The 12,938-nt window shown below is 42.3% G+C and overlaps 1 protein-coding gene across 2 annotated transcripts in view; it reads right to left on the bottom strand.

The window, feature by feature from the left end:
• CCDC93 (coiled-coil domain containing 93) overlaps positions 1-12,109 on the bottom strand; it is a 1,008,240-nt gene extending 996,131 nt beyond the window's left edge. For both annotated transcript variants that reach the window (XM_069224342.1, XM_069224343.1), the window contains exon 1: positions 11,981-12,109. In XM_069224342.1, coding sequence (XP_069080443.1) covers positions 11,981-12,028 — 48 coding nt within the window. In that variant the 5' untranslated portion in view covers positions 12,029-12,109. The remainder of the gene's footprint in view (positions 1-11,980) is intronic.
• Between the last annotated feature and the right edge of the window lie 829 nt (positions 12,110-12,938).

Raw genomic sequence — 12,938 nt, 5'->3', positions numbered from 1 at the left:
AATCCTGATCCCCATAGGAGGAACTACCCACACTGACCCTCCTCCTCATTTAACTTCATTCCCCTTCCTGACAGCAAACCAAAACAGGAAGTCCTAGGGATATGCTAGGGTTTTTATGGCTTCCAGACAGAAGGAGGAGTATAACCAAGTTCTAGCAGTTTTTGTTGCCTGTCCTGAATAGAACACATCTTATTTAATGATGACTGGGACGAGGGAAAGAAACAGAGGTAATGGGGGTAGGATGTTTGAACACATGGGCTCAGTCCCTATATGATAGTGCCAAATACCTAATCATGTGTCCCAGTGCCGATGTAGGGCCACACTATACTGGCAGCGAGGGTTCCTTAGGTACTATTATTCATGCATTGAGACCCTGCATCAACACTTATCTGCCCAGGTACCCCCCTGCCGGCGAAAGCAAGAGTTGAGCAACATCAGATGTTCATAAATAGCTGGCAGCGTGCCATACCATGCACTAGAGATATATGTGAACAGCAATCCAATGGCGAACCCCCAGCACTGGGGGAAAACAAAGAAAAGGCATGAAGGCATCCATCATGGCCAGTGAGCAGTGACACAACTCTCAAGCTCTGCTGGTTATCTGAACCTGGCAGTTATGCACCTGTATACCTTCACACTGTGGTCACAACACGTGGCTTTAAGGGGCAGGAGAGACACCCAAAATGCAGCCTTGGAGATGGAGCAATTCATGTTTAAATCCAGCACCGGAGCCGGATGACTAGAAACGACCAAAGGCTTATCGCAGCCCCAACCTCTACACGATGTATGGAGCATACAGAGTCGTGCCTCTCCCTTCTACCACCAGCAATTAAGCAACACTGGACAATAAGCAAACAGGAGAGAATTACTGGAAATACTCCATATTTAAATGTCAACCAGGAAAACAGGCATTAGAGCAGCTGAAAAGAGGACTGAGCCAGCCAGGATAACTTTTTGTACTGTCCCTAATGGACACCATTGCCCTGAGAATGGATATAACACAAAGAGCCTGCTGAAAGCACACAGATTACCTACTAAGAATAAGAGACGATGAACAAAGAGAGGTGTTAAATCCCCAAGATGTGGCCCAGCGGTTCCCATCTACACACAAGTGCAACCAACTGCTACTCATAGGAGGCATAGAACTATAGGCCAGTAAATCAGGTCAGGGGTAGCTCTATCCTGCTCGCTTCTTTTAAGAAGTTTCCAGCATGTGGGCAGAAGCTGATCCAAATAAGAAAGTGCAAGCCTCAATTATACAAGGCTGCAAGTTGACAGACTTTGAACGCCTTATTCTTCAGAATGGGGTACTTTATCCCATAAATAAGGTAATCACCCAGGCACGGTCCCATAGGTTTTCCAAACCAAGGGCATAACAGATTGAGTCAGCTCTAGTGAAAGTCTTGATCAAAAGATGAGGCTGAAGGGTATTCACCAATAAAGACAACCCAAAGAAGCAGTCAAGACATGGCATCTGTCACACCAAAAGAAGGGAAGGGAGACAAAAGAGGCTATGGATACAGGTTCCTAGCCCAGGAGCCCATGAATGGATCCCTTGTGTGGGGGAAAACGTGTTTGAACTGCGGCAGGCTGAAACACTTTTGTATGTTGCTGCAGCCAGAGGTGGCACCAGAACGCAATACACGCTAACGTTCTTTGGTACAAGGGCTGCACATGGTCACAGAGACAGGTAAAGACAAATCACCCAGCCACAGCTGGAAACATAATTTAGCAGACATGATAGAGGAAGACAAAGATGATGAAGTATTCATGATCTCATACACTGAAGGAGGACTTAAAAATAAAAGACATCCCATACATGAAGTGGAAGTACAAGGACTTAAATAACAGCATTGACAAAGGAATCATTAGATGTCACTGGTAAAGAAAAGTACTAACAGCTACGACAAGTGGGGCTATCTCCAACAACCACAAGAATCTTGGCAAGTGGAGGTACTGAACCACTATGCCTGACCAGCACATTGAACTTAATTGTAAGACAAGAAAGCAACAGCTGCAAAGCAAAATTCTTCGGCACCACCACTGAAACTAACACACTACTAGTAAGCTGCTCAACAGCTGAACACCTAAACTTAATCCAATTCGCTTTTGCAATACATCTACAAAAAAGCAACATCATATTAGATCATTTAAAGACCTCTTTGAAGGGAAGGGCTGGTGTGTTTAAAAGTGTTCCCAGTTATGTTACATTTTGACCCCACCAGACAACCAATAGTCCTACGTAATTGGAGGCTAGCATTCCATTTAAGGCCTGTGGTTTAAAGAGAACTTAAGAAGCTGGAAAGTGATTGAAGAGGTGTCTAGGCCCACACCATCAGTCTATACCAAACCAAAACCAAAACAACAAGACGCCATACCCCTATGTATTGACATGAGGCTACCTAATAAAGCCATAAGAGGTGAAAGGCACATCACACTAAGAACAGATGATCTTGTCAATGACCAGACTGGGGTATGGTGGTTTTCCAACCTCAACCTCAATGTGGTGTACCACCAGCTACAACTAATAGAATGGTGCCAATACATCATGACATTTTCCACCCAGGTTGGCCTCTGGGGCTACCACAGCATAAACTTCAGCATATTCATCGGCCTCCAAAGTTTTTCAGAACATCATCAAGGAAGTTCTATCAGGTCTTTAATAAGTAATCAAGGAATGATATTTTAGTCTATGCCCATGACCTGCATGAATATCACAAGCAACTGAGAGCAACATTGTAAAAGATACTGGACATGGAACTGACACTCCAGAAAAAGAAGTGTGCATTTTTAAAAACTGAAGTCCAATTTTACGGGTACATTTCCCCAGGAGGAAGGGTGAAAGTAGACCCCATCAAAGTACCTTAAATGAAGGACGCTGCCCTTCCAGAGTTGGTAGCTGATAAATAAAGCTTCCTGGACATGGCAACATACTGGAGGAGGTTTAGCCCAAACATGGCTAGTTTCTCAGGATCACCATGAAGACTTATGAGAACGTCAACACCATGGACACATGCCAGCGAAGCACCACACTCCATTCACAGCATCAAACAAGCCACATTGCAAGATGCTACAATGTAATCCTATAATCCCAGACAATAATCGTAATTAATTGTAGAGGTCTAACCCATAGGCCTGCGAGCCACTGTAACACAAAACCTATGCAAAGACACATGGAAAGTAATTGCATTAGCCAGCAGAGCTCTCTCGAGTACGAACCAATGTTATTCACAATTTGAAGAGAAGCCTCTGGCCATCAGATGAGGGTGCACCCACTTCCATCTTTACTTGTTTGCCTGTGACTTTAAAGTCACCACCGACCACAAACCTCCACCGCCAGTGTTCTCTAAAACTGCCCCACACCACTCCACCTCAGATAAAAAGTGGTTCCTGCAACTGCAGAACTGTTGGGTTTTACTTGTTTATCTAACAGAATGTAACAACGCAGAAGACTAACTGTAGCATTGTCCAGGCCTGAAACCATTTGTCACGCTGAACACTCATCGACTGCCAATTAGTATGCTGAATGAGTAGGCCCCATAGCATGTCCCAAAGCCTTACCATCGGATGATACTGCTGGAAGTACTAGCCATGATGAGCATCTGTAAAAGGCTGTAGCAGCTAAGACTAACCAACAGATGACATCCTAAATTACCTTCACAGAAAGGATGAGGTGAGCAGGCTGTACCACCAGACACTATGAGCAGTGGGAAGTGAACTTAGTAGCATGAACGCAAGCACTCAGACTATTCAGGTGTGAGATTGGTTCTAGCTCCTTGTTATGTAGGTTCTTCCTTTTAATGAGTAACAGCGGACACCTTCACTGGTTTCACCTCATTATTAGCGTGCCGCATACCAATGGAACAGGTCCTTTCCTATCCTTCACCGTCAACTGCCCCTGTTTCTCCTCCCAGCACAAAGAACCCTTCTCCCTCATCATTCTAGCGTCAAGGCGAATGCCACGAGGCAGTACATTCCAACACAACACATCCCCTCCTCCTTAATAAGAATTTTTAAAAAAACAAGGAAAATAAAAAGAATAATAATTCCTAAAAAGAATTACAAACAGTGAGAGAAACAACATGGAATAGTTCCTAAAAAGAATTACTAAAAAGAATAACAAATAGTGAGAGAAACAACATGGGATAAATACAGAACACTTACACATTTCCACACTGGTAATTCTCTTCTTCTCTTATTAGTGTCCAAAATCTGGTTATGTTCCAACACTTGCGAATCTCGTTGTGATTCTTGTTCCCTCTGAACTTGTTCCCCTTCACCACCATGACCTTGCATTTCGTCACCCCCACCTGCTCCTCCAGTTAATTTGTCACAAGAACCTTCAGACATACCACTACCACAATCCCTTAGTGGCGTGCCTGACACATTTGTCATATCATCATCCATACCAAGGGGATCACTCACCTTATCATCCAGATTCCTCAGATTCTCAACCCCATGCTCTTCTGTACAGAAGGCAATTCGTTTCAAGTTCCACACTTTCCCACTTTGCAACTTTACTGCATTGTGTAACACGTCTTTTACTTGTTCCGGCTCGAAAAATTGACTCTCACCTTTCACCACATTGAAGGGTTTTTTAACCCTTACCCACTCTCCAGCCGTAATCTGAGTTTCTTTCACACTATAAGCCTTATCAAAATATGACTTTCTTTTATCTTGCGTTCTTTCCATCCTCTTACGTACACCACTCAAAGACCAAAAATCCATCCCACTTTCATATAACCATGCAGGATTAAATTTGCATCTAGGTTTCCTACCTCTCATGGTAACAAATGGACTAATACCAGTAGACTCATTCTCTGTTACCCTATACACCCAAACAGCCTTCCACACTGCAGTATGCCAACCACACTGCTTTCTCATAGCCGCTTGAATAACTCCCTTTAACACTCTGTTAAATCTCTCTGTTAAAGCTCCCACTCAGATTGTACAATGAGGTGGTCTTGTGCAATAAACCAACTCTTTCAAAATATATTTTAGCACTGTTAGATACGTATTGTACTCCATTGTCACTTAAGAGCAAAGCCGGAATACCTTCTCAGCAAAATGTTTGATCCAAACATTCTAAAACAGATGCAGTATCAGCCTTCTTGACTACGCTAACCACCGGCCATTTGGAAAAAAGATCCATGATGACAACCAAGTACTCCTGCTGTTCTCCGATAGGTCCCATTAGGTCTATGGCCACACATTCCCATGGAACTACTGGAACCAACTTCTGATCCATAGGCGGCCTCAAAGTGTGCAAGGTCTTATCAGCAGACGAACACATATGACAATTACGCACAAACCTCTCCACCGCCTTATCACTTCCTGGCTACCAAAAATACTCCTTGACAATAGTTTTAGTTCGCACTATCCCAAAATGACCCTCATGGCACAATTCCATGATGCTTTCACGTAAGTTCTTGGGAGTAACAAACCTATTCCCCTCAAGATCAAATCATTCTCTATGGATAACTCTGTTCTAATCTCCCAAAAATGCCTACACCCTTCTGACAATAAATCCTTCTTGGGCCACCCTTCCCTCATATATTTTAGTACACTCTGCAATTCCACATCCTCCTTTTGTTCCACTTCCCACCTGTTCTTACATAAAGCTGGTTCACCTGAATCAAAAACAAATGCTACCTTAAATTCATCTCAGGGATCCTCCACACATTCTTCTAGAGGACACGGAATTCTAGAGAAAAAAATCAGCTAACACATTCTTCTTTCCTGGTACATACACCATCTTGTAACTATACTCCCTCACCCTCTTACAAATTCTCACAATTCTAGCTGCCGCCACAACACTGCCCTCAGAAGATAAGAGCTTCATCAATGGTTTATGATCACATTGGATGGTAACACTCCTTCCCCACACAAATGAGCGAAAATGTTCCAACCCCCATGCACACGCGAGTGCCTCCCTTTTAATAGGGTATTTTTCCTCTGGTGACGTCAAGGATCTGGATGCAAACAGAAGAATGTTCTCCTTGCCACCGCCATACCTTTGTGATAACACAGCACACATGCCTTTATCACTTGCATCTGTAGTTAAGTAGCACTGAAGTTGCAGATCGAAACTACTCAAATTAGGGACCCTACACAAACTTTCTTTGATACATCTAGATTCCATATTACACTCTGAGCTCCATTCAAATGTTGCATTTTTTAAGGAGTTGTCTTATGTTGAATACTTTTTTTTTTTCAAAATTCGGAATGAACTTTGCACAAAACTCTGCCATGCCTAAGAATGACCTCACATCATCTTTACAAGATGATGGTGACGTTTCCCTGATTTTTCTCACTAAAGATGGTTTAGGCTTAACTCCCTCACCACTAATGACATGTCCCAAATATGTTACACTCCTCTCTGCAAACTTGCACTTGCTCATTTCAACAGTCAAACCTTTGTCTTCCAAAACACTTAACACAAGTTGCACCCTTCCATCATGACATTCTCTATTATTTCCAAATACAAGAATGTCATCTTGGAAAAACACCACACCATTTTCCTTCCCAAACAGTTTATGCTTAAACCGCTGGAAAACAGCCACCGCCTATGCCAAACCGAAAGGCATTCTCTTAAACTGAAAACAACCCATGTGGGTAATAAAAGCTGTTAATTTCCTCGATTGTGGTGACAAAGGAATTTGGTGGTACGCCATAGATAAGTCAATACTAGAAAACCAAGTGGCGCTATTCAAAGTAGACACCATTTCCGTTATGTTCAGAAATTGGTCTATGACAATGTTGTTGTTGAGATGGCGCAAGTCCACACAAAGACGGATTTTTCCATTACTGCGTCGAAATACAAGTACTGGTGAAATCCATTCCGAGCTCTCAATGGGCTCAATCACATCCATTTGCACCAGTTTCTCCAATTCATTAGACAATCCTTCCCTCACCATTATAGGTACAGGTTTCAATGTATGCACTTTAGGCTGTGCATTTTGTTTCAGTACAATTTCATGCTCAAACCCACTTAGTTTCCCAAGGTGCTTGCCAAAAACCTTCGGAAACTTCTTTTCTAGTTCCATTTCCATTGAACTTCCAAGATCCGCTAAGAGCACTTTATCCGTGCCGTTAGGATCTAATATCATATGCAACTTCCCTTGGTCTTGCCAACCCAAAACCGAAGGTCCTTTGTCCGCCACGTACAGTTTGCTTCTAGTACTTCTGCCTATGAATTGGAAAACCAGCCACCTGTAACCAAAGATGTTGATATTTTCACCTGTATAACTCTCTGGTTCTATATCAGGAGGCAACAAATACTTCCCTATCTTAGGTACAAACTTATCTTGCCAAACATCTTCGTTAATTATGGTAAATGGCGACCCTGAATCTGCATGAATCTTGATATCTACTCCACCAATCTTCCTTTTGCACACTTTTATTTTTAGCTTGGCACCCTCATTAATATTTAATATACATTTGCCTTGAAAGTTCTTAATAACGTTCGTATCTTCACTATCCTCTTCTGAATCACCATTCCTGCCATCCTTATCCTCGTACACACATTTAACACTACTCCTCTTCTTTTGGCACACCATGCCAAAATGACCAAACATGCCGCTTTTATTGCACCTTTGTTTCGAAGCAGGACAGGATTTTGAAAATGCCAAATGATATTTACTCCCACAGCGATAACATCTTTTATCTCTGAATTATACTTTCTCTTTGTAGTTAAGTGTTGGAGTTTTCTCTGACTTCCGGTTAACTTTGTAACCACAGCCCTCCTCTTTATCTGGTGGGTTCAACTCTGTTGCACATCTTCCCGAAATCTCAGCTTTACGTATAATAGCTAGAACATCCTCTAGTGGGGCATCACCATTTATACATAAATGTTCCTGTATAGACTGATTACGAGCATGCATGACCAATTGATCTCTGATGAGATCGTCGTGGAGCACACCAAATTTACAATCAGTGGCTAATTTCTTCACCTCTGCCCCATAATCATCCACCTCTTCCGCTGAATGCTGTTTACGTTGAAAGTTTTTGAATCTTGTAAGGCCAATACATACTTTAGGTGCAAAATACTTGACAGGATCCAGTAAAGCTGCCACAAAAATGTTTCCATCTCCACTTGGTAAAGTTTTCTGCATCCTACTATAGGTCTTCAACCCAACTGGACCCAAAGAATGCAATAGAATTATTTTTTTTCTGTTCCGCAGACATCTTTCCTTCTCCATCAATAGCCTCAATGTAATTAGTAAAATAATCCTTCCACTCAGTCCACTTCACTGAGGGTTCTGTTCCCGAGGCCCAAAACGCATGTGGAGGGCTTATACTAAAGTTCTGTTGTGCCATTATAAAGACAAAAGTACAGTGCTAAAGTACGATAGGAGTCCACCCCGTTCCAACAACAATTCAAAGTTTTTTTGTTTTTTTTAAACTCCTCTTATTTCAATTGACACTGTATCTTTAAGAATGTAAAAAAAAAAAAAAGTCTGTGTTTCAACAAAAAAAACAAAAAAACATTGCTGTGGCGATTTCTTGGCAACAGTGTTGCCTTGACAACAGCCGACACATTACGTCATTCCGCCAGTACGTTCGTTCATAGCAACACAAACAGCAGGCGCTCGTGAGGCCACGCGCCGTGTGAACGCTGACTCACGTGCCTAACTGAACGACCGTTCGGAAAAGGTTGCGCGCTTCCGCTCGTGCCAGAATCATGAGTACTGCACACCATCCAAATATTTAATTCCAAAACGAAGCGCCAGCTCCACTTACTGTTCGCGCTGTTTGAAGCAATTCGTTCCTGCCCCCAAAAATTTTCAGCAGGTTAGAAATACATCTTCCAGATTCTTGTTGAAAAGAAACACTGGGTTCTTTCGTCCCTCGTCGCCACATATTGTTATGTAAGTTCTTCCTTTTAATGAGTAACAGCGGACACCTTCACTGGTTTATCCTCTTTATTAGAGTGCTGCATGTAAATGGAACAGGTCCTTTCCTATACTTCACCGTCAACCGCCTTCGTTTCTCCTCCCAGCACAAAGAACCCTTCTCCCTCATCATTCTAGCATCAAGGCGAATGCCCCGACGCAGTACATTCCAACACAACACTCCTCCTTCCCATCCCCCCAGTGATAGCACATCCAGTCACACCTAAGCTCCCATTGTGTGTGGCTGTCTAGGATGAATACACAAAGCCCAACTACACCCAGCCATGTGACCAGAGACGGGCACAAAATGGCTAAGGCAAGAAAATGTCAACTTTCTAAAAGGGTCATTTTCATAATCGCAATTTAAAATCCGACTTGCCCAAAATTTAGGATTTTAAATTGTGATTCCAGAGACACTCAACATGAAGCGATTCTCATTTGGAAATTACACTTTTTTTTTTTAATACATTGCACCGTGCTCTCTGGGCTGTCCAGGCCCTTCCCTAGGGGTGACATAAGTATTACAAATGAAGGTTTGAGTCTGGTAAAAGGTTTATTCTGTGAGGTTGAAACAGCAGTTCAAAACTGCACACAAAGGTTCTGCAATGGCAGGCCTGACACATGTTTAAAGGGCTACTTGTGTGGGTGGCACAATTAGAGCTGAAGACCCACTAGTAGCATTTAATTACAGGCCACGGGCAGAGGTAGTAGCACCTTACTGGGGACTTATAAGTGAATTAAATATGCCAGGTGGAAATAGGCCAATATTACCATGTTTAGAGGAGAGGGCACACTTGCATCTTGGCACTGGTTAGCAGTGGTTAAATGTGCAAAGTCCTAATACCAGCAAAACCGAAGTCAGAAAAAGTGAAGAAGAAAAAAAGTTGGGGGGGGGGAGAGAGACCACTCTAAGGCTGACAGTTCTAATAGTTGTTTTTTTGTTTTAAAAAAGGCTTTAAGCACATGCCAGGTGCTGCCCTCAGTGTCTTGCTGTTTCTCACCCTTGCTGAGTCAAGAGTCAGGGGTCCAGGCACTACTAACACTACACATTCAAAACTGTTTTTTCTGTTTTTTAAACTTCCCTAAACAGGCTAAGGACTAACCCGGTGCCAGCCGTGGCCTGTAATTTTAGGGGGACTGAAGAGATCTCCCATTCATGAAGTGTAACAGTGTCATATTTGCAAGCACTGCAGGGTGTCTAGTGCATAAGCCCTGTGTTCCTGGGACTGCCTGTCAACCATTTCACAGGCTTCAAGCAATACCCTTTCTTAACTCGTCACCTGTGACGTGTTGTGAAAGGGTGTTGCTTGCAATAAATGAAGGATTGAAGGGGATGTGATATGAGGTCACAAAGACATGACACTCTGACCTTGAGCCACATGCACGCACACAGTATCTGTTCGAAGCATATAATTACGGTATTTAAAGGTCCTCATTTTATTTACTTTTATCATGTGGGGTGTTTTACTTTAGTACATCAGTTGATATCACTAAATTGAGAAGTACATATTAAAGATATTAATAAATGCCTCTCACTATAGTGATATTGAAAGATGTAATAAAGTTAAACACTCCCTGCATTTTAAAAGCATACACAAGAGCACTTTTAAATATGCCAGATCTGGATGTGTGATATTTAAAAGACTCTTGTATGCTTTTAGGGGGACAGTTATACTTCAGTAGATCAGTTTATATCATTATATTGAAAGTACATCAATTTATAACATTACATAGAGGGTTGTTTATTAAAACTGTTAATAACTGCCCCTCAGTATAGTGATATGAACAGATGTACAGAAATGGAACACTCCTGCAAGCTAAAAGTATACAAGAGAGAAACTTGCTCAAGACTGACAGAAGTGGAGATATTTATTGCTGTCCTACCTGCCAGTTGGCATTACTGGCAATACGTAAATGGTAATATGAAGCCTCTTGTCCTATCATAGAATAGAAGAAGTTACAGCGTACGTGAATAAGGCAATGATTATCCAACCCCAAAAAAAATCTTACTGTATTTTACATAATATACATTTGATATGGACTGCGTCTACCTATAACTACCCAATGCATATGTGTTATCCACACACATTTTGAAGTAGTACACTTAGCACTGTGTTTACTTCAGTTTCAGACCAGAAGCAACGGGCGTTATCTTGTCACCATTGTTTATACGGACATCTGAAAGTTGATCGGCCACTAATCTGACTTGAACTTCTTAGATATTCATGAGTACTGTCATTTTTTTGTTTGTACTTTATTTCATGTCTTTACATGTTAATGTTGCACGACTGCTAGAAATGAATAGTGCAGAAGAGACTGTATAATCCTAAAGTACAAATTGTTGTTCCTGTGGGCCATAAAATGTTTTGATTGTGCTTGCCGATGTTAGTTTTGGATAAACTGTTGTGGAGGAACATAGCGTGCCTCACCAAGGAAGTCATGTGCAGATCAATGTGCCACCCAGGACAAGTCACGCACACATCCCTGGGCGCTATTTCAACAATAAATTAATGGAAGTACCTGACCTCACAAACTCCAATTTCTGTATATAACTGTCAAGTGCCTGGTCACGTCTCCTGCCATTGAAGGTCCAGGCTACACAAGCCAACTTTAAACTAATCAAATAGAATGCGAGTTACAGGGAAAACATATCACATTTTGTACAACTTCTACACTGGAGTACATCTTTTTCCCTACCTGCTAGACAAAAGCCACGGTCTGGCACAAAAACGGGTATGTACACGCCTTCCGCACAGCCTAATCAAGTCCATTAACTTAGTGAAACTTGTCATGCATGAGAGCATCCGGAGTACATGGAGCCCATTATAAACATGAGAATACAACCTTCTAGTATATTTAGAGAGGACTTGGTGACTGCAAGGGAGTGTTGCATGACTGTACAGCAAGAAATAGTTGTGTTCCAGGGGAATCGTGTGCTCTGCTGTTAAGACTGTACGATATAGCCGACCTGCATCAACAGATATGTTATTGTAATGCATGAGGGGTTTGTTCGGTGTTTAAGGAAGCCTCGCTGCACTGATGGGCATGGTGTCTCTCCTAAAACGTATTATGAGACAGTGTTGTACCTCGGGCACTCCGTGGCTGCCGCTGTCGCGTCTCCTATGAACATCCATCCCACCGGCACTGACAGTAACACTCAGCCAGTGCCTCAGTCATAAGACTTCCCCATTAGCACCGCTGACTCGATCACACCCTCCAGAGGACGGCCCACAATCGCCATAGAAAGAGGCGCGGCTTCAGCAGGCATAGCTGAACGATGAGGCGACGGTGGCCATCTTGTGCTATCATCATTTGCAGAGAATTCTATACACATCTATATATTAAACTCTTTTTAACAGCTCTTCGTTTGTCAAATAATCATAACAGAAATATATATTTCATTTTATAGGTTATTTATTTACATACTGTCATACACATTTCGTTAAAATACTTCAGTAGTGTTACGTAAGAAGTAGCGAAATCGTCGAAACATTCATGATTCCTAACTGTAAATCTGTTTTTTTGTTTTGTTTCTGAAGCAGTTTAAAAATGCCTTAAAAAATATAGTACAAGTTAGCCCCAACTTGGCCGCCCGGTTTTGAAAGCCTTGTCTCAGTCCAGTGATGGACTCGGCAGCCCAAAGCTGGGTTCAAATGAAAGTCGACCGTCTTTATACTGTATTGCAGCATTACTCTTCGATTTGCCTAATAATTCCTTAAATTAGCAACGCTATAAATATTTTAAAGACCCAGCGACTCGTATGTTTTGTGGTTAACTCTCGCATTATGTAGCCCGAGTTTCTTCTTTGCACATGGCAGAGTGTTTTTATGCGGGGATTTTTATTTCTATTTTGCCTTAACTTGTGCCCCCATGCCAGCGTTTACTCCGATTGCCTCGAATTATGGCTGCTCTCCCTGACCGCGGCTACAGCTGCAATCGGCAGAATCTTGGAAGCAGCCTGATTGGCCACACGTTTATGCCTGGAATAGCTGCTCTGGGCAGTGTGACCAGAGGCTCACATTATGCGTCTTTTCTTACTTTAAC

Source organism: Pleurodeles waltl, chromosome 3_1, assembly GCF_031143425.1.
Source record: "Pleurodeles waltl isolate 20211129_DDA chromosome 3_1, aPleWal1.hap1.20221129, whole genome shotgun sequence".
Taxonomy (NCBI): Eukaryota; Metazoa; Chordata; class Amphibia; order Caudata; family Salamandridae; genus Pleurodeles; species Pleurodeles waltl.
The sequence above is the reverse complement of the archived record's forward strand: the minus strand, read 5'-3'. Positions and strand labels throughout refer to the sequence as shown.